Raw genomic sequence first — 21155 nt, forward strand, 5'->3', positions numbered from 1 at the left:
AGTTTTCCTATGTACTGTTCATAGAGCAGCCAGAAAACTACCAAGAAAACTAACAGAAACTTAGATCACCTTCTGTGCTTGGCCCCCTATCAGTAAGCCACACACCCTTTAGATACTGCTGCGTACTCAGACAAACAAATGGAGTTGCTAACTGTTTTACAATGGCAGCTGTCAGTGTGAAAAACCTTTGTTATAAATTTTGGACACAGAAGGACCACCATTCAAGTGCGACTTAAATATGCCATGGGGGGATAGATTAAAGATTTTGAAATAAATATTGTAGGTATTAATTTCGAAAGCAAAGGTTTACAGTTCACAATGCACGCGGGAGAAGCCTCATGTTACGTTCATCACGATCACAGATAAAAAAATCCCAGACCCAAATTAATTTACATTTAACCCGTTTAACATGAAGAGACAGAGAAATGTAGAACTTCGTTTATGTGTTTTTGCCCTATATTGTACAAGATGCGAGAACAGTCTGCTATTTAGGTTTGTATGGACTCGCTTACTTTAAAGTTAGCTAGTTTTAGCCAGAGATATCTTGCTAACGCACAAGATGACATTAAAATTCTGCTTGAGCAGATGAAAATTGCAACTTAAAAAGACTATGACAATATGACACTTCATTGGAATTGGGGGTGAATGCTTTGGGACATTTTGCTCGATTTTGTTTGGTTTCAGGAAATAGAATAAAATAAATTCCATTACCATAAAAACAATGCAAGCTTAAAGATCTTCCAAATTTTTTATTATGGCGTTGAAACCTACAGATGTCCGAGTTCCACTCCCCATGCAACTAAACCAATACTTGACTTCCATTGGCCCATCTGCGTTCCAGGGGAGGGGCTAACCAATAGGTCAATTACAATTTGATCACGCTTAACACTTAAGGGTGAACTTGAGCCTCCAAAACTCCACTCACTCTGGAATGGAATCACTCGATGGAACCCTACTTTTCATGATCCAATCAGAAAAAAAAAAAAAAAAAAAAAATCACAACAAAAAAAAAATCATCTAGTCCTGTCCTTTGTTTATAAAAAAATATCCTGTTTCACCCAGAAACCTTACTGTACATTAAGAAAACTGTCAAAGTCATTAAACACTTGCAATATTAATGTACAGTACATTTTTACATAACCGAATGTTTTTAATATTAAATGCAAGTTTATACATTTATAAATTAAAATGAATCTAGATTAATAAATGCTTAAAAACTGTTCCCTCATGATAACTAATGCATTAACTAATTTTAACAGAGTAAATTGTTCACAATAATTTTTTATCAAAACCAGTTTCCAGTGACTTCAGTGGAACCTTTAAGCCAATACGCAATGAAAACAGATAGAATGCATTTTAGTTAAGTGAATCATTTAGAAATAAATACAAGCAGCTGGACATTAACGTGCAGAATCACATAGACTGTAAACAATATTTCATAGCATTGCTTTATCAAAAAAAAAAAACATTCTAATGACATTGTCCATCATTAAAGACCATCCTGTACATATTCCTTAAACATCATTCTCTATTTGTCATGCTCCAGTGTGACAGATCATTAAAGCAAAGGATGTAAAAAGTCTGTTCAGCTCACACCACAGTTTCTCGAGCCGGGTTAGAGCACTCATTCTCTGATTGTTCCTTCCCTAATGTTTCTGATTGTTCTGCAGGAGAATCTACTTCAAGAGATTCCATACTGGAGCAGGATTCCTCCAGTGACCTGATTGTCTCAGATTCCTCCACATCTTCCAGGGGTAACTGGAGGAACTGAGGTAGCATTAGATGTTCTTTCTTCAGGAGGCCTCGCTGATCATCAGCACTACAGCACTGAGCCCGGTTTAACAACTCCACCAAACCTGAAAGTCCCGACACATTTAGATAAGGAGGTTGGGTTTGACTATGAAGATCAGCTAAGAGAAATTAGATAATCATCATTTACCCTCCATGTCATAGGTTCTCCTCAATCCAGGGTTCCTCTGCCGGGCAGTTGATCTGGAAATCCCTGGAAGGAACATGTTTGCATCCACAGCACCTCTCCGATCCTGGTGACAGATGCATAAGATGTAAGACCACAAAGGAGGACTGAAGAAAATCAAGATAATGAGTTCTGCTGTCCTAAAGTAAAATAGACTCACTTGTAATGAAGGTGGCGAGAAGTTCCCTTTTAAGCTGCTGGCCTGATCTACACCTGACACATAGATAAGATTTTTTATCTTAGAGCAACTGTTGAAGACTGATTCCAGGGAAGAACAAAAAAAATCATAATCTCCCATAGTAGAAATATTGATAAATTCCATCTATACATCACATTTAAAACCCAAACATCCATCCATCCATCTATCTATCTATCTATCTATCTATCTATCCATAAAAACATTATATACAAAGGTTTTTAAGTTCATGTAAAATGTGTCCATCCATCCATCCATCCATCTATCTGAAAGATGTAGAATTTAAAATATAATTTTTTACATACCTTTATCTAGAATTAGTTTCTTATTGGCCAGAGAGGTTACTGCAGTGTTCATATTTATTATCTGTCCAGTTCCACTCTGAAAACAGAGAACAGAAAGAGAAAAACTAAACAAAAACAAAAACCAACAACATGTGAGCACATAACTGAAATATTGGCTAAATCAAACAGATCAATGTAATTTATGATATTATTTATTAAATATAATTTAATTAGAGTTATTCTAAATAATTAGGTTACTTAGCATTTGTTATGTCTGAATAGCATGTTCAAGTGAAAACCTCCAGTTTGCTCACTAGGGGTGTACAGGCTCTGTTCTTTTTAACATTGCTTTAGAACAATGCATATTATGAAAAGAACTGTTTTGAACTGAAGTTGCTTTACATTACTATAATACTATACTATAGAGCATCTGGAGGTTTCTTCTGCATAATAAGTGTATAGAGTTTTTTTGAAGCTTCTGTGTGTGGGGGCTTTGATAAACATAAAAACTTTAAATGATTTGTTCAGTACTGGCACTGTCCTACTTTTGCAGCTGCAGTCTAGAAAAACTAGAAATACAGGAAAATCTGTGACTGTATCCCTGTAAGTTTGGGGTCTATCAAAAAAAGGTCAGACTATTAAATTTTCAACAAAGAACAAAATGCTTGTTCAAGTCACTTTAGGCCTCCCCTCACCATGGTGACAGTGACATCCTGTGACCTTAGGCGGTATTTCTGAAGCATTGCTGTGAGGGCATCCTGCAGGGTCTTATTGGACTTCACCACAATGGCCACCGTCTTTCCTGTGAAGGCTACCTTCACTCTGTGCAAGAACCACAACACAAACACATGTGCACATACAGTAACAGATTGTGGTCCCACTTTATACTAAGTGGCCTTAACTACTACTGTATGTACTTACATAAAAAAAATTCAGTACAATGTACTTATTGTATTCATAAGGCATAGGGGATGGGTCAACAGTGTAATATAAATGTGATAACAGAAATTAATTTAAACAGTAATTACACACAATAAGTACAATGTAAAAACATGTACACAACTGCATTGTATCAAATGATTAATACAAATTTAAGTACATGGTAGTATACAAAGTATTAAATTATGGCACTTATGTGGACAATCCATTTAACAGGTTTTTGTACACAAAAGTATATTTCTATTAAAAAAAAATATACTTATTTATTTTTTCTCCAGCACTCACGCAAACGTGACCCTCAGTTCCAAAAACACTTGCTGGTCCTTCAGCACTGAGCTGTCCTGGTCCAGTGACAGTGGTTGCTATAAATAACACCCAATGAGACATCACAATTAAAACATAATGCATAAACTAAAAAAAACACAAGTGTAGATTTGTAAAGAAATTCATATATAGGCAAATTTTTTTCGTCCATAAAAACATGGTTTTTAGGTTCATGTAAAATGTTTCCATATACTGATAGGAAATGTGACCCTGGACCACAAATTTTCCATTTTCCAATTTTGACAATATTTGGCCAAGGTACAGCTATTTAAAAATCTGGAATCTGAAGGTGCAAAGAAAATAAATGAATCAAAATACTGAGAAAATCACTTTTGAAGTTGTATAAATTAAATCTTTGTAATGCATACTAGTAATCAGAAATTAAGTTTTGATATATTTGCGGTAGGAAATTTACAAAATATCTTAATTCAAGAAAAATCTATTCTTCTCATTTTGACCCATACCAGAAACAATTTATAAGAGACATGCCACTTCCTCAATCCTCAATACAGCTATATAAGGAAAACCCATAATGGCAAAGATGGCAGTTGTATGCACATGTCCCGCCCCTACTGCTGGAAAGCCAATCATCTGCTTTTAACAGTCAAGCCGGGAAACATTTAAGCCTATCGACTGGTTCCACTGACTTTAGCGCACAGTTGAGGAACCCTTGCACGTGCGTAGTAAAAGTATAACCTGTGGGGAAAAAGGCGTTTAAAACCTTATTTTGGGGCAAAGTCATCAAACCTTTTCGGCGATTTTTATCATATTTTACTGCTGTTTCTATACATGCAGTTTTTATGTCCAGGTGACCAGTGAAGGTGCAGTTCTGACTCTCTGCCCATTCATTTAGATAGGAGCATGGTCTTGTTAGTCTGATAGCTGCCCAGAGGCGTCACCAAGATGGCGGCCGAGTGGCACGACTTGCCTAAAAGGACTTTGCCCATACTATGTTTTTTTGGCTATTGCTAAAAAATATACACTGGGCTGGTTTTGTGGTCCAGGGTCACAAATGTATCACACTTCTTACTTTGTCTTTGCCATGTAGATAGATAATGATGTCTGACAGAGGAAGGCCTCTTTTTTCACACAAGCTGGTGAGCATCTTGCGGATGGTTACACCAGGTCGGGCCGGGGTCAGAGAAGCCGTACCATCAGGCAGAAAGACGCAGCAGTACTTATCTACCCTTCCATCTGCAGAGCGTGCCACTAATTTCTCAACCTGCAACAACAGTATTGATTTCAGCTGGTACTATTATGGCATGATATACTGGTATTGGCAGACTTTGTGGCAAGTTACCTCTGAACTCTTCACAAGTCCAGTCTTGAAGCTAATAGGTGATTCTGGAAATGGCCAACAGAGAACAGATAATTTATTAGACCATCTAAAGGCCTTTTCTTAGTTCAATTTGTCCCATATTGACATCATAAAATCACCTCCCCAGGACCCTCTCTTCTCTTTTCGCTTGTCCTTTCCAATCATGCTTTGCAAATTGACCTTCCTCCTCTCTACCACATCATCACCATCTGCTGTTCCCGGCTTCACCTTTAACCTCTGAAAAAAAAAACTCATATGAATCTCTTATTAGGATAAAATAATTATATTTTGCATTGAGAAATTCATACCTCCTTAGTTTTATCGAATTTGACATGCTCTTTGGGTGAAGTGCTGCTGGTGTTTTTTGTTGTTGTGAGGGGTCTGCCACGGGGGTCCAGGCCTGGCAGAGGCCTTCCCTCCACATTCGCTAGCATGCAGCTCTGATAGAGCTGTGAGCGCACAAAACGAGTATAGCTGTCAAACTTCATCAGTTTGAAGATCTGGAAGTGGGAAGAGGGAAAGGAGAGGAGAGGATAGGTGAGGACACTTCTGTTCAAGAGGGAGTCAAAAGGAGGGTGGGCTCTTGATTTGATTGCTTTTAGTAGCTTTTGATAATTGAATCATGATTGTCGTCTGTTCTTAAACTAAAGTGGTTAGACATCCCATATGACAACAAAAATGTCTTTGTCACTTCACATAAAATTATATAAAAATATATTTAATATAAAACACATCTTCTTTCTCAAGTCTCACAAAAGATTCAACTATAATATTGTCCAGCGCCGTAAGGTTTTTTTTTTTTTTTTTCTTCCACAGACATGTTTCACTTGTTTGAGCAATGCAAAAATCTCTGCTGTTTTGTTGTCAAGGCTGAAAGCATTTGAAATTGATTGAAAAAGATACTTAAGATGGTGACTGCTTGCAGTGAAGACAACTTTGATTAAAATGGGAATGCTCTAGTTTTTTCTTACTATGTCATGTACATGGAACACTTGAAACTGGGATGCACTGTTATGAGCAAGGGCTCCTCGTTTTATTTTATTTTTTAAATATAATAATCTATTTATATAAATAATAATCACTTATGATAAAATTTGGGATTTGGTGATACAACGTAACTATAACCAATAAAAAAAAAAAAATGCAATTCAAAACCAGTGAGCACTTCTCCTTTGCCCAGATAATCCATCCACCTCACAGGTGTGGCATATCAAGATGCAAAGGTGAAGTGCTCACTAACACAGATTTAGACAGATATGTGAACATATTTATATGTGAACAATATTTGATTGAAATAGGACTTTTGTGTACATAGGAAAAGTCTTAAATCTTTGAGTTCAGCTCATGAAAAATGGGGGCAAAAACAAGCGGCAGCTGTGGCCTAATGGTTAGACAGTTGTTTTTGTAACCTGAAGGTCACAGGTTCAAGTCTCTGTGCTGGCAGGAGTTGTAGGTGGTGGGGAGTGAATGAACAGCGCTCTCTTCCACCCTCAATACCCATGACTGAAGTGCCCTTGAGCAAGGCACTGAACCCCCAGTTGCCCCCTGGGCGCTGGATATATAGCTGCCCACTACTCCGGGTGTGTTTACGGTGTGTTCACTTCTCACTGCTGTGTGTGTGTGCACTTGGATGGGTTAAATGCAGAGCTCCAATTCTGAGTATGGGCTACCATACTTGGCAAATGTCACGACTTTCACTTTTTCTCAAAAGCGTTGCGTTTATAATTTTGTTCAGTGTGTATATATATAGTATGTATGAATACACACTCACACACACACACAAACACTTTAGGTACAGAAAAGAAATCACCCTCTTTTAAAATAATCTCAAATATTGTTGCTTTGCAGCCTGAAATGAACACAGTTTTTGCTTTATCAAGTTTGCATCACTTGAACTACCAAGGACTGAAATGCTTCTGGGACTCGTTTCAATAAGGAGGTTCAACCAAATCGGAGTTGAAACTTGAGCTCTGATTTGACTTGCTCTGAGATACTCAGGAACTCTGAGTTTCCGGGTTAAGACAATCTTAATTAGTTAGTTCAGTCGACTAGGAGTAGGCTGACTCTGAGTTAAGCATGTGCACCACAACTATGAAAAGCCATGATCAACGGAGCTCCGAAAATATAATTCACCATGGCAACAGCACATCCACTTTCTTCCAATTTAACATGCAAGTTTAATTCCTAATCACTGTTATAATTTCAAAGGCAAAATGGCAAGTTATTGAACTAATATTAATTTTTATGGTATCCCACAGGCGAAAAAAAAAAAAAAAGCATCTTAACATCAAGTATAAAAACATAATTCAATCCGGTCAAGTTTATGCATAAAGGTTTCATGGGTGTATAGAGGCTACATGACTTCACAAGCATTTGGCATATTAAATAAATATCATTCAGTGTCTATTTCAATGTGCTTTTTCCACATAGTCTATTGTTCTAATTCAGATAATTAAATGTTATCTAAATGCAACCTGTTACTTTTCTAAATTAGAGTAATGAAATTAACATTAGACTTCTACTCAGCCAGCAGCAAATAGGCTCGCTAAATGAAGAACAGATGAACAGGAGATGGCCACATTTCCAAGTATTTGAAGAATATTATAAATTAAAACAGGAAAAATAATAGGCTAACTGTTGCTTTTGTATTTGTAGGAAATAAAGATGACCAAATAAATTTAAAAGCTGTGGTGGTGGTTACAGCATATATCTCAAACTACCCTTCCATTCCATACAGTAATAAGCTTCAGTTTCCATTGGTTTGTGTTCAGAAAACTACACAGATATTCTGAAAAAGAGTGTGTGAGCGAGACACTTTCCCTACCGCTCTGTATACAAGGGTCGTTCTAATGTGCTCTGCATCCCTGATGTTATATAGAAACCATTTAAAAATGTTACCGCTCAAATAAATATGCATGTGGATATAGCAAAAAAAATATACAACCCGAATTCTGGAAAAGTTGGGACGTTTTTTAAATTTTAATAAAATGAAAACTAAAAGACTTTCAAATCACATGAGCCAATATTTTATTCACAATAGAACATAGATAATATAGCAAATGTTTAAACTGAGAAAGTTTACAATTTTATGCACAAAATGAGCTCATTTCAATTTTGATTTCTGCTACAGGTCTCAAAATAGTTGGGACGGGGCATGTTTACCATGGTGTAGCATCTCCTTTTCTTTTCAAAACAGTTTGAAGACGTCTGGGCATTGAGGCTATGAGTTGCTGGAGTTTTGCTGTTGGAATTTGGTCCCATTCTTGCCTTATATAGATTTCCAGCTGCTGAAGAGTTCGTGGTCGTCTTTGACGTATTTTTCGTTTAATGATGCGCCAAATGTTCTCTATAGGTGAAAGATCTGGACTGCAGGCAGGCCAGGTTAGCACCCGGACTCTTCTACGACAAAGCCATGCTGTTGTTATAGCTGCAGTATGTGGTTTTGCATTGTCCTGCTGAAATAAACAAGGCCTTCCCTGAAATAGACGTTGTTTGGAGGGAAGCATATGTTGCTCTAAAACCTTTATATACCTTTCAGCATTCACAGAGCCTTCCAAAACATGCAAGCTGCCCATACCGTATGCACTTATGCACCCCCATACCATCAGAGATGCTGGCTTTTGAACTGAACGCTGATAACATGCTGGAAGGTCTCCCTCCTCTTTAGCCCGGAGGACACGGCGTCCGTGATTTCCAACAAGAATGTCAAATTTGGACTCGTCTGACCATAAAACACTATTCCACTTTGAAATAGTCCATTTTAAATGAGCCTTGGCCCACAGGACACGACGGCGCTTCTGGACCATGTTCACATATGGCTTCCTTTTTGCATGATAGAGCTTTAGTTGGCATCTGCTGATGGCACGGCGGATTGTGTTTACCGACAGTGGTTTCTGAAAGTATTCCTGGGCCCATTTAGTAATGTCATTGACACAATCATGCCGATGAGTGATGCAGTGTCGTCTGAGAGCCCGAAGACCACGGGCATCCAATAAAGGTCTCCGGCCTTGTCCCTTACGCACAGAGATTTCTCCAGTTTCTCTGAATCTTTTGATGTTATGCACTGTAGATGATGAGATTTGCAAAGCCTTTGCAATTTGACGTTGAGGAACATTGTTTTTAAAGTTTTCCACAATTTTTTTACGCAGTCTTTCACAGATTGGAGAGCCTCTGCCCATCTTTACTTCTGAGAGACTCTGCTTCTCTAAGACAAAGCTTTTATAGCTAATCATGTTACAGACATGATATCAATTAACTTAATTAATCACTAGATGTTCTCCCAGCTGAATCTTTTCAAAACTGCTTGCTTTTTTAGCCATTTGTTGCCCCCGTGCCAACTTTTTTGAGACCTGTAGCAGGCATTAAATTTTAAATGAGCTAATTAAGTGGATAAAAGTGTAAAATTTCTCAGTTTAAACATTTGCTATGTTATCTATGTTCTATTGTGAATAAAATATTGGCTCATGTGATTTGAAATTCCTTTAGTTTTCATTTTTCTTAAAATTTAAAAAACGTCCCAACTTTTCCGGAATTCGGGTTGTATATATATTTCTAAATAATCCTCTCCTGATGTAAATGTAAATCTCTACAGATTAATGCAACCTCCTCATCTACAGGATTCTGGATAAAAGGACATGCCGTTTTTCTCACTTTCACTGTGTCTACATGTTGATATGTGCAATAAATGAATGCAACAAAAAAAAAAAAAAAAAATATATATATATATATATCTCCTTTTCTGACTTATTATTTTTGTCCAATCTAAAGACTCTTACTGTAAGTCAGGATGCATTTTCTACATAAGAAAAATTAAATAAGTTATTTAGTCTTTATGTGTATTTTTTTCTTATTTTGCAAATTATCTGCCAATGGGGTAAGATAAATAATATAGTTTCAATTTTATTAGATTCTTTTCTCTTGTTTTAAGTAAAATGCTCTTAATTTAGATTCCAAAATACTCACTAAAAAATTCATTTTTGCATCGTAAATTAATGAATGAGGTATTTAAACATTGCTTATGCTTTTTAAAAGGGTAGGAGACCTAAAGAACTATGGGTTTAATGAAGAAAACCTGATGCCGACCAGGTTAGGTTCACAGAGTAAATTACCATGGTAACTGACTCTGAGTAGAAGTTACCTCTCTTACAGAAACAAGCTTGACTTACCCTGCTCTCTCATGCCTCCCATTCTGGAATGGAAAACCCAGAGTTTCCCTCATTTCAGGGTTAACATACTCAGAATTTTCACTTAACCTCTTTTCTAAAAGAGGCCTAAGGAGAGCTCTTTTCATGCTGAGCTTATCAAAATGACCACAGCTGATCATAGTTAAAAGTCATATTGCCTTGTGTGTCATTGAGAAGGTGATTAGCTACACCTGATTGAGTTTACAGGTCATTTTTAAGAGGGGGTGATCCTTGTTTCAACTCAGGCCTAGTCCACACGGACACGGGTATTTTTATAACCGGAGTTTTTCCTCCTGCGTTTAAAAAAAAAATCCTGTCCACATGAAAACGCCAAAACATGCTATCAAGCGCTGTCAAGAGCATGCCACACCAGCAGGCAGCGATATAACCCAAATTGTAAAGTCACCTTGGCCAATCAGAAGCAGTCAGCAGCGCACAATCTGACGTCAAACACAGCGGATAACGGCGCACACTCTGACGTCGCAAGGCAAAAACCCCGGTTATACTGTCCACACGACAACACTGCAACCGGCGTTTCTGAAAATGCTCACCCTGGCCGTAGTTTTCAAAAATGTTCGGTTTCGGTGCCCTGAAACTGCGTTTTCGTGTAGACGAAAGGCCGAACCGTGTAAAAAAAGTCACGGTTATAAAAATACCCGTGTCCGTGTGGACAGGGCCTCAGTGCTTCTGTTTATTTTATCCTGCCTTGTTGGTGTTATATCTTTTACTTTGATGTTATAAGTTGCACTGAGTAAATACAGCTGGATAAAAAATAAAAAACACTGGGTCCGTCTTCATTTCAGACTGCAAAGCAACAAAATTCCTTAAACATTCAAGTCATTAAACTATTTTGAGTAATTGATTGGTTCTAAGCCAGCAACACAAGTCAATTTCTCCTTCCTGTTTACATTATTTATTTGCATTATATATATATATATATATATATATATATATATATATATATATATATATATATATATATATATATATATATATACAGTACTGTGCAAATGTCTTAGGCCACTAGTATTTTTACCAACAAAAAAAAATTGTTTTAAGTCAGTTATTTTTATCTTTTGCTCTAGTGTGTTAGTAGTAAACATCAGTTTACATTTCCAAACGTTATTTTTGCCATTAATTGTACTAATCCAGTGAGATTTTTGTTTGCACAAGGAGTCTGATAGGAGCCAGTGCTCCACACAGAGATCTGATCTCATCATCATCAGTCTGTCTGGAATAACATGAAGAAACAGAACAAACTGAGACAGACTAAATCCAGAAGAACTGTGGCAGTGTCTCCATGACACTTCAAGAAACCTACCTCCAAAGCTACCTGAAAAACAAAACTTGAAAAACTTGCACCAAGACAAAAGCTTTTTTTAGCGCAGAGTGTGGTCACACCAAATGTTGATTTAATTTAGTTAAGTTAACTTTGCACAGTACTGTAGCTTTGCAGGTTTCTTGAAGTGTTTTGGATACATTGCCACAGTTCTTCTGGATTTAGTCTGTCTCAGTTTGTTCTGTTTCTTCATGTTATTCCAGACAGACTGGATTATGGTGAGATCAGATCTCTGTGTGGAGCACTGGCTCCTATCAGACTCCTTGTGCAAACAAAAATCTCACTGGATTATTACATTTATTGGCAAAAATAATGTTTGGAAATGTTAACTGATGTTTCCTACTGACACACTACAGCAATACATAGAAATAACTGACTAAAATCCATTTTTTTGTTTGTGAAAATACTAGTGACATAAGACTTTTGCACAGTACTGTATATCTTTGGAAAATATTAAAATGATGCCACCCCCCCATCTGGAAACAGTGGTTGGGAACCCTGCATTAGTATATGGAATTACAGACCTGTTGTTGGGCTTTTTGAAAGATATCAGGATGAGGATTTTGTACATCTTTCTCCTCGACTCGTACTCTGTCATCTATGTTGATGGGAGACGTTGCATTGCTGGACAGGAAAGTGTTATATATCGAGGATGCCTGTCTCTTAAGCTAGGGTAAGAAAACATATGTAAGTTCAGTTATTTGTAGAAATTATTAAAAAGAACCAATGATAAAATAGTGGTTAGATATAATATACTGAGATTTACCTTCTCAGTTTGATGCGCAGGTATCTTGCGAAACTTTTCACATGCCAGCCAGTACAAGATGTTCTCAGCACTGACCTCAGATTTCAGAAATGCCTGTGGTGAATACAAACTAATTTTTTTATTTTGGGACACAATGTTTCTTTAATGATAAGAATATGCCTCAAATCTAGATGAACTGCATGTGTTGGTGGTCATATTCACATCACAATTACCATCACCTGTATTATTATTAAAAACAAGGCAATTTCTTCTGCTTCTGGCTGGCATCTCTGTTGGCCACCAAATTAAGAATTCACAGAGGTTTATCCATCTCAGAGCATTCTCACCTAAAGGCCTGAATATTTCCTTTCCCTCGAAAACTCTCTTCCAGCCCTTCCTCTGAAACATTCTCCACACCTCCTCATTTTTTCTATAATTACATTGACTCAAACTGTGGGCTGTTTTCCTCCTCACCTCCTTTTTTTCTGATTTTACACATTTCACAATGAATTGGGGTCGAATTACTTGCTCTGCATGGTTGGTAAACAAATGAGAGTGCCGAGCAACATGGCAGCAGCTCTCAGCCGCACTCTGTTTATTAAGATGTAAGTACAAAACTAAATGATGTGTACACTTAGAAACTAGAAGCAAAAGCTTATTTCTAGGACACCACTTCTGCTTTTGTCTGCTGAGTAAGATAGTCAGCTTGCTGTATGTGATAAATCTTGGAAAACCACCAAGAAGTGTTTTGAATTTTGATATTCTTTAAAATCAGCCTGTTTTTTTAGGGCTGTCATTTGATTAATAATAATAATCAAATTAATTGCAAGATTTTCTAAGTTGCCTGTAGCAGCAGTTTAAAGTTGTACTGTAATGTTGAATTGCTTCAGTTGCTTTTTGACCATATAAACATTTGATATATATATATAATAGGACTAAATTAATGCTTAAAACTAAAAGTCTTAGATGTTATACATATTTCATTCAACCTTCGAGCCCAGTAAACGCAAGTGCTTTTAGAAGATCCATTTGTGAATAAAACCTTCACAGTAAACAAATCAATATATACCCCTAAAGTCCAATGGTATGTCAATAAATATTCACTCTGACTGCTGTGCCTATTCAAATAGTGGCTGTTTTACTCACTGTGAAGTAGTGTACGCCTGTTGGGTCGTCCAGGAGCCTCTCAAAGCTGACGGCCCAGCTGGCTACCTGACCCACCCCACTGCTCCCTTCACTGGGCACGGTTGGCAGACTGGTGTTATTGCTGGAGTACTGTGATACTGACCATTCATCTGTTTCCAGTACATTCAGTTCTATTACCCAAAGACAAAGAGAATGTTAAAGAGCACTGGCAGGTGAACTTAAAGCATTTGTATATTTTGTGAGAGTCTGTTTTAAGTACGGCATCACTTTACCTTGACATGGTAAATAAAGTGTGAAACTTTCAGTTAATGTTGGAAACTGTTTTAACCGTTTTGATGGTATCTGTGTGAATATGAACTATGCCATTCAACAGTAAGAGTATGGATACATAATTAATTATATACATATGTGTGCGTGCGTGTGTGTGTGTGTGTGTGTGTGTGTGTGTGTGTGTGTGTGTGTGTGTGTGTGCGTGTGAACTTGCAGAAATATAATATTAAATATTAACAGAATAAAAATATTTTATTGTTTTAAAATTTTTGTCATGCTTCAAAAAGTGTTTATTAACATACTAAAGCACACTTAAAGTACTTTAATAATAATTTTAACTGTAGTGTGGTGTTTAATATTAAATGTAAAGTTAATATATTTTAAACATACTAATATTGCAACTCCACACATAAGTGTGTAATTACAAATATTTCTAAATACATGACATACAAGCTTAAAAATAAATGACATTAAAGTATATTTTAGTTTACCATAAATGTTGGGCAGGTCAATTGAATCATATTTCATAGACAACAGAATAAATAATGAAATTACGTATATAAAGATGTAGGCCTACTTAAGTTGGTAAAAAAAAAAGCTTAATAAACTGTAATTTATTTTAAAAAATAATACTTTTTTCACTTAATTGCAATAAACATTCAGTTAATTCACATTAAATTTACACTAAAGCATATTGTGTTTTTGTAATATTCACTCTGCTTAAAAGTATGCTATATTGGACATTTTTTACAAGGGTATTTATCCATAAATGGTCTTTTTGATCTTTTTTTCTGAGAGTGTATAGCACACGTGAAATAATGGTGGCCCGAGTGTTTCTTCTTATGGTAGTTGGTTTTAAATTCCAAAAGAAACAAATGTTAATGATAAATCCCCCGTGATGTTTGTACTGACTATATACAGGCCACCAGGGCACCAAACACACTTTATAAAAAAATTTGCTGATTTTCAATCAGAGTAAGTGCTGTTAGCAGATAAATTCTTAATTTTAATATCCATGTTGATAATCATAAAAATGCATTGGGATCAGCATTTCTAGACATTCTGAGCTCTATTGGGGTTAGACAACACGTGTCAGGTCCTACTCATTGTCGAAATTTAATACTGTCACATGGAATTGATGTTACAGGTGTTGAAATTCTGCAGCAAAGCGATGACATCTCAGATCATTATCTTGTCTTGTGTAAACTCCAGATAGCGAAGAGTGTAAATTCTACTGCTTGTTACAAGTATGGAGAACCATAACTTCTACCACAACAGACTGCTTTGTAAGTATTCTTCCTGATTTATCTCAATTCCTCAGCATATGCAATAGCTCAGAAAAACCTGATGATGCAACAGAAACTATGGACTCTCTTTTCTTGCAGATACAGTTGCTCCTTTATGCTTAAGGAAGACTAAGGAAAACAGTTTGACACCATGGTGTAACGAATACACTCATGTCCTTTAGAGAGTAGCCCGGAAAATGAAGCACAGTAGGAGGAAAGCAAAACTAGAGATATTTGTGTTACATGGCGGGAAAGTACCCAAACCTCCAGAAAAGCATTAAAAACTGATAGATCTGATTACTTTTTCTCTCTTTTAGAAGAAAACAAACATAACCACAGTGGCTAAATACAATACACTGGCTAAATTAATGAACAGGCATTGACATTTTCCAACAGCACAGCAGTAATGACTTTATGAACTACTTTAATTCCAAGATTGACACTATTGGAGAATTGTAATCATGTAGCCATCAGCTACATTATTGCATCAGATAGTGATATAGATCCCCTGAGGAACAATTCCACTCATTCTCTACTATAGGAGAGGAAGAATTTTATAAACTTGTTAAATCATCTAAACCAACAACATGTATGCTAGATCCTATTTCATCTAAGCTCCTAAAAGAGGTGCTTCCAGAAGTCATAGATCCTCTTCTGACTATTATTAATTCATCATTGTCATTAGGATATCTGCCTAAAAACTATTGTTATTAAGCCTCTCATTAAAAAAACTTTACCCCAAAGATCTAGTTAATTACAGGCCGATCTCAAATCTACCTTTTCTGTCAAAAATACTACAAAAGGTAGTATCCTCACAATTATATTCCTTCTTAGAAAAAAATGTAATCTGTGAGGATTTCCAGTCAGGATTTAAGTACCATAGGACTGAGACTGCTCTCATTAGAGTTACAAATGACCTGCTCTTATAATCTGATCGTGGTTGTATATCTCTATTAGTGCTACTGGATCTTAGTGCTGCATTCAACACTATCGACAACAACATTATTTTGAATAGACTAGAAAACTTTGTTGGCATTAATGGAAGTGCATTACCATGGTTTAAATCATACTTATATGACCCCCATCATTTCGTAGTAGTGAATGTAGAGGTATCACATCGATCACAAGTGCAGTATGGAGTACCTCAAGGCTTAGTACTAGGGCCGTTCCTTTTCATGCTTCATATGTTACCCTTGGGAGATATCATCAGGGAACACGGTGTTAGCTTTCACTGTTATGCTGATGACACTCAGCTCTATATTTCTTTGTGGCCCGGCGAAACATACCCATTTGAAAAACTAACGAAATGCAGAGTCAATATTAAAAAATACTGGATAACGAGTAATTTCTTTACTGCTATAAACAAAAAAATCATCAGACCTAAAACCTCTAAAACCTCCACATGTAATAACCTAGATCACTGATTTACACTTGATGGCTGTTCTGTAAATTCTTCTTCATCAGTTATAAACTGAGTTTGATAGAAAACTTTCCTTCAAAAGCCACGTTTCTAGCATTTGTAAAACTGCATTTTTTTCCATCTCAAAAATATATCTAAATTGTGACCTATACTCTCAATGTCAAATGCAGAAACGATAATTCATGGGTTCATAACCTCAAGGTTAGATTATTGTAATGCTTTATTGGGTGGTTGTTCTGCATGCTTAATAAACAAACTCCAGCTATTTCAAAATGCAGCAGCTAGAGTTCTTACTTAGAACCAGGAAGTATGACCATATTAGCCTGGTTCTGTCAACATTGCAATAGCTACCTATTAATCAATGTATAGATTTTAAAATCCTGCTAATTATCTATAAAGCCCTAAATGGTTTAGCACCTTAGTACTTGAGCAAGCTCTTATCGTATTATAGTCTTCCATATTCATTGCTCTCTCGAAACTCTGGCAATTTGATAATATCTAGAATATAAAAATCAACTGAGGCCTGAGGTCACTGTAGCCACCGGATTAAGTGCGTATCCAGCCCAGATGGTGGATCAGCACCTAGAGACAGTCTCTACAGCCATGAATTTCACTATTTTCCTGTTTGACACTGTAAAGTTGCTTTGACACAATCTGTATTGTCAAAAGGGCTATATAAATAAAGATCCCTTGACTTGACTAGCCATTTTTGTCATTAGATGGATGATGTCAATGAATGATGGATCAGATGGACTACCAGCTGGTGATTATCCTTGTAGGCCTTGATCAGGCTGACTATGGGACAAGTAAGTACCCAGCTACAATCTTCCAAACACATAAAATCTTGATTCAGCTAATATTAAAGAGTTTTCTAATGGAAAAAAATTCCAACTTTGTTACTTTTCATAGAAGAAAAAGTTTTAAATATTTAAATATTACATTTTACATATACTATATGCTATAAAGTTGCAACCACCAAAAAAATTAAAAATTGCTGTAGATCTGTCCAACTTTATCTGAAAAATTATAGTACAGTACATCAAATATTGCTTTGATTAGTAGACTGTTTGCCTAATATCGGCTAACTCTTTATTATCATGGTCTCCCAACAGACATTGTACTGACTATAAGTAACTTTGTATATGTCAACTTATTCTAACCCTAACCCTAAACAGTCTACTTATACTCTAATGAGTGTTAGTAGACATGTAGGTACAACGTTATAGTCTACAGAATGTGTTAAAGGGACCATAAAAATAAAGCAAAACCGGTTTTTCATATAACAAAAAGGTTGTGAGTATGAAGCTTTTATCAGTGTTGGAAAACATGCTAATTTTTGCAGTTCGTCTTATTTTAGGCTGTAATAACTGATGTTTTCCATTTGAACATGTCAGATCAAATGCACTGCGCATACTACAGTGAAAATAAAAATTAATGTACAAACATGCCAGTCAGTGAATGTCAATCTTTTTGTCAATGGGCTCATGAGCTGATTTAGTACTGTTTTGTCTTCTTCAGGCTGCAGGAATGTGTGAGACATGCTAAAGAATCAGCTCGTCAATTTGACATTTCTTTTTCCTGTCTTGTTGGCGTAAATGGCACTGCTGCTGAAAAAAACTGTTAATGTCGTTTTTTACAGCTCTCTTCCTTTATTCCGCCACTTCAATTGTCACTTGTTTTTGTGGCACTGAATTGCAGTAGAGGAATTTCCCAAGCATAATTTAGACTAGCATCAGGCGCTTGATGATTATACTGGTGCTATCGATGATTGTTCTCACTTCCAGACAGTCACGTGACTTTCTATACCTCTGTCTGTCTGTCTGCCTACCTACATGTTTTTTCTCTCCCGGTCTCATTATGACACTACAGAGAGAGGAAACTGATGTGGTTACACCTGCTCCCCAAAACCGGATGTAAACAGGTCAATGGTAAAGTGCTAAACTCAGATGTATGAATTCATTAGTGCTGTTCACCAGCTACATGGATAAAGTATGAAAACACAGTTTTCCCCTGATGCCTCTGAAGACACTTAATGGAGGGGAATATATCGTTAATCCTCTATTTCCTCAAAAAAAAAAAAAATCCATTATTAATGCATCACTCACCTCCATCTGAAACAGCCAGGGTCTGTGGGAGAAAATTAAATTATATCGATCAGAGCTGTAATAATGTAGACTAATCAAAAATATAAATGATGGATCATGGCATACAGTCATCTGTTTTATTTGAAACTTAGTTGAAGCACATTTCTTTGAAAATGAATGTAGTTTGATTCAATGCCTATGGGCAAATGAGATGCTCTCCGCTCGAAAGCAACAAAATGTGACGCACATTTGGAGTCGGAGATAAAATGGCTGCTCTCCCCCACCCCTACTCTTCCCCCAAACTGCATATTAGTTGATATTATTGTTCTCTGATCTTCTCATTCACAGAGGGCAATGTAGTAGAACTTATATCTTCAATGATTTACAGGAAAGAACCAAACAGAAGTGCAAAAAAACACTTTTAAAACTATGATTTTTCATCCTGAAGGAAAGAAAGTAGCTGCAACTCTACATTGATTTTTTTCAAGGCCCCTTTTAGCCTTATAACTTTACCTGATACGGTTTAAAAAAATACTCAACTCATTGTTACCAGGTGCATTTTCATTTTCATATTCATATTTTGTGGCAGGTCTCTGTTTGCGCACACAAACCACACACCTTAACAGTCATGTCCTCTGAACGTACCTGAAGTCCGTTGGATATCCCAATGTTGTTCCCTTTCAGAGACATATCCTTTGATTCACATGTACTTTAGATTAATAATGAGTGCATGAGTGAGCCGTTTCTGATGTGCATATGAGATGTGCTCTGAACAAAATATAACTTCCTGCTTGAACAGGAAGTCTTACCATGGTAACATGCCGCAAGAGGAAGTGTGGGCATGTTTCAGACAGAGCTCTTTTTTGAACATTTTTACTGTGAAACCATGGCTGCAGTTCTTCCTTTATTACATAATGAATGAAGTCATTTTTGTATAAGAACGTTCACTGAAAAGAAATAATTGACTATTTGTGACATTTAACATTTGTTCTATTATTATTGATATATCATATTCTGAAAGAGCATATTTAGATTAGATAAAATGTTATCGATCAAGCAATCATCACCAAAATACCGCTGCACTTTTGTTGGTGAATGTCAAACAGGTAACTTTCAAACACAATCAGATCTATCGTTTTGAGATGATTCAACCCAACCTTTGAAAGTCATTACTGGAATTTCAGCTAATGGTTAAGCATGGGAGGAACTCCATGTGCTTAGCAACAGTGGAGAGATGAGGAAATGAGGGCTTTTCTGAAATTAGTCAAAGGTTTTACCTTGTTCAGGGTGTGTGGGTGGCAGTCTGACAGGGTGTTGTGTTTTTCAAGAGTCCTTCTTAAAGAGTTGCGTCGAGATAGGTTTGAGAACCCTCTAGTGATTTCGTTGAAACTCAAGGTCCTCTGAATGAAAATTCACACAAAAAATATCATCATATAGGGGTGAATTCAGGTAAACTGGGACACTTTTTGGCATTGAGACGTGATGTACAATTATCATATAAATGGATATATTGAAATATAATGATATATACAGATATTAGATCAAAAATACATTACTATATAGATACATAAACAAATTTTAAATATAAAAATAAAGTGTGACTTTTTACATTATGGTCCTGACAGACAGAAAAAAAGTAAAAAATATTGCCCAAAATATTATATATATATATATATATATATATATATATATATATATATATATATATATATATATATATATATATATATATATATATATATAAAATAACCAAGTCAACCATACAGTTTCACACTTCGTTATTTCAATTTGGCCCACACCCAAACTCAGAACTAGCTATAAATATTGTTGCGAAAAGCAAAATTCTAATTAAAATGAAAAAGAAACAAGTGGGTATTCACGGTTTTGTATAACTTTACACAAAACATGAAGGATCACAATATTATTGTATCATGACCCAGACGTTTCCACCCCACTATATGTATAACACAGGTAAGTAGTGAAAGAGAAATTTGGTACCTTTTCCTTGGACTGGACAGATAGTTTATGTTGGTGATGAGACAGAGAAATCTCCATGATGAAGCTGGCTGTGTGCTGGAGACCAATGAGGTAAAACAAAATCTGCGCTAGAACTTCTGGGCTCAGAGAAACAACGTGTCACTGTGCAAACAACCATAAAACACAACGCTGCTGGGTATAAAAGTCACTGAGAAGGAAAACACACTGATGCACCTTCAGGCAACAATCATCTAGAGAAACCTGGGGATGACTGACCATCCTTCATTCGGCAGACACAAATAAAATGCACAATTATCCTTAAAAAAAATTGTTTGTCTCACAAGTTTACTTGTCTACATTTGGTCAATCGATCTCAAACACACTTTCCACAGATGTTTTGTTGAAATTCTTCGAAAATCTTTAACCTCGATAATTGCCTGTGGAAAATAGTTCAAATGTACTCTTTTACAGACAATGTCAAGGCATGGTAAATGCATGGTAAATCCATCAATAGAATTTTAACTTCAAACCATTGCATTCAGCTAAAATACGAGTTCTCCATCCATAATATTCTTTCTCTTGTGAAAAGTTAACCCAAAAGTTTAAATATGCACAGATTAAGCATTGTTTCCAAGCAACAGTCCAAAACAGTTCTAAAAAAAAAAAAAG

General features: G+C 36.2%; 1 protein-coding gene across 1 annotated transcript; it reads right to left on the bottom strand.

The window, feature by feature from the left end:
- Positions 1 to 729: 729 nt before the first annotated feature.
- On the bottom strand, positions 730 to 19296 carry LOC132130551 (regulator of G-protein signaling 14-like). The gene is made up of 16 exons (XM_059542291.1): positions 19155 to 19296; positions 18531 to 18552; positions 13450 to 13619; positions 12325 to 12417; positions 12083 to 12226; positions 5345 to 5536; positions 5156 to 5273; positions 5019 to 5062; positions 4749 to 4940; positions 3680 to 3756; positions 3151 to 3277; positions 2477 to 2552; positions 2136 to 2188; positions 1940 to 2042; positions 1142 to 1856; positions 730 to 1105 (listed from the first exon to the last, which is right to left on the bottom strand). Exons 1-15 carry the CDS (start codon positions 19197 to 19199, stop codon positions 1591 to 1593), a joined length of 1722 nt encoding a protein of 573 aa, XP_059398274.1. The 5' UTR covers positions 19200 to 19296; the 3' UTR covers positions 730 to 1105; positions 1142 to 1590.
- Between the last annotated feature and the right edge of the window lie 1859 nt (positions 19297 to 21155).

This window comes from Carassius carassius, chromosome 47, assembly GCF_963082965.1.
Source record: "Carassius carassius chromosome 47, fCarCar2.1, whole genome shotgun sequence".
Taxonomy (NCBI): domain Eukaryota; kingdom Metazoa; phylum Chordata; class Actinopteri; order Cypriniformes; family Cyprinidae; genus Carassius; species Carassius carassius.

Bases quoted from the DNA above. Each gene is read 5' to 3' on its own strand.
- LOC132130551 (XM_059542291.1), bottom strand. From the start codon at position 19,199: ATGTCTCTGAAAGGGAACAACATTGGGATATCCAACGGACTTCAG. The intron at 12,227-12,324 runs GTAAATCTCAGT...TTCTTACCCTAG, and splicing joins CTGCGCATCAAACTGAGAAG to CTTAAGAGACAGGCATCCTC. The intron at 5,537-12,082 runs GTCTGTAATTCC...TCCCACTTCCAG, and splicing joins TTCAAAAAGCCCAACAACAG to ATCTTCAAACTGATGAAGTT.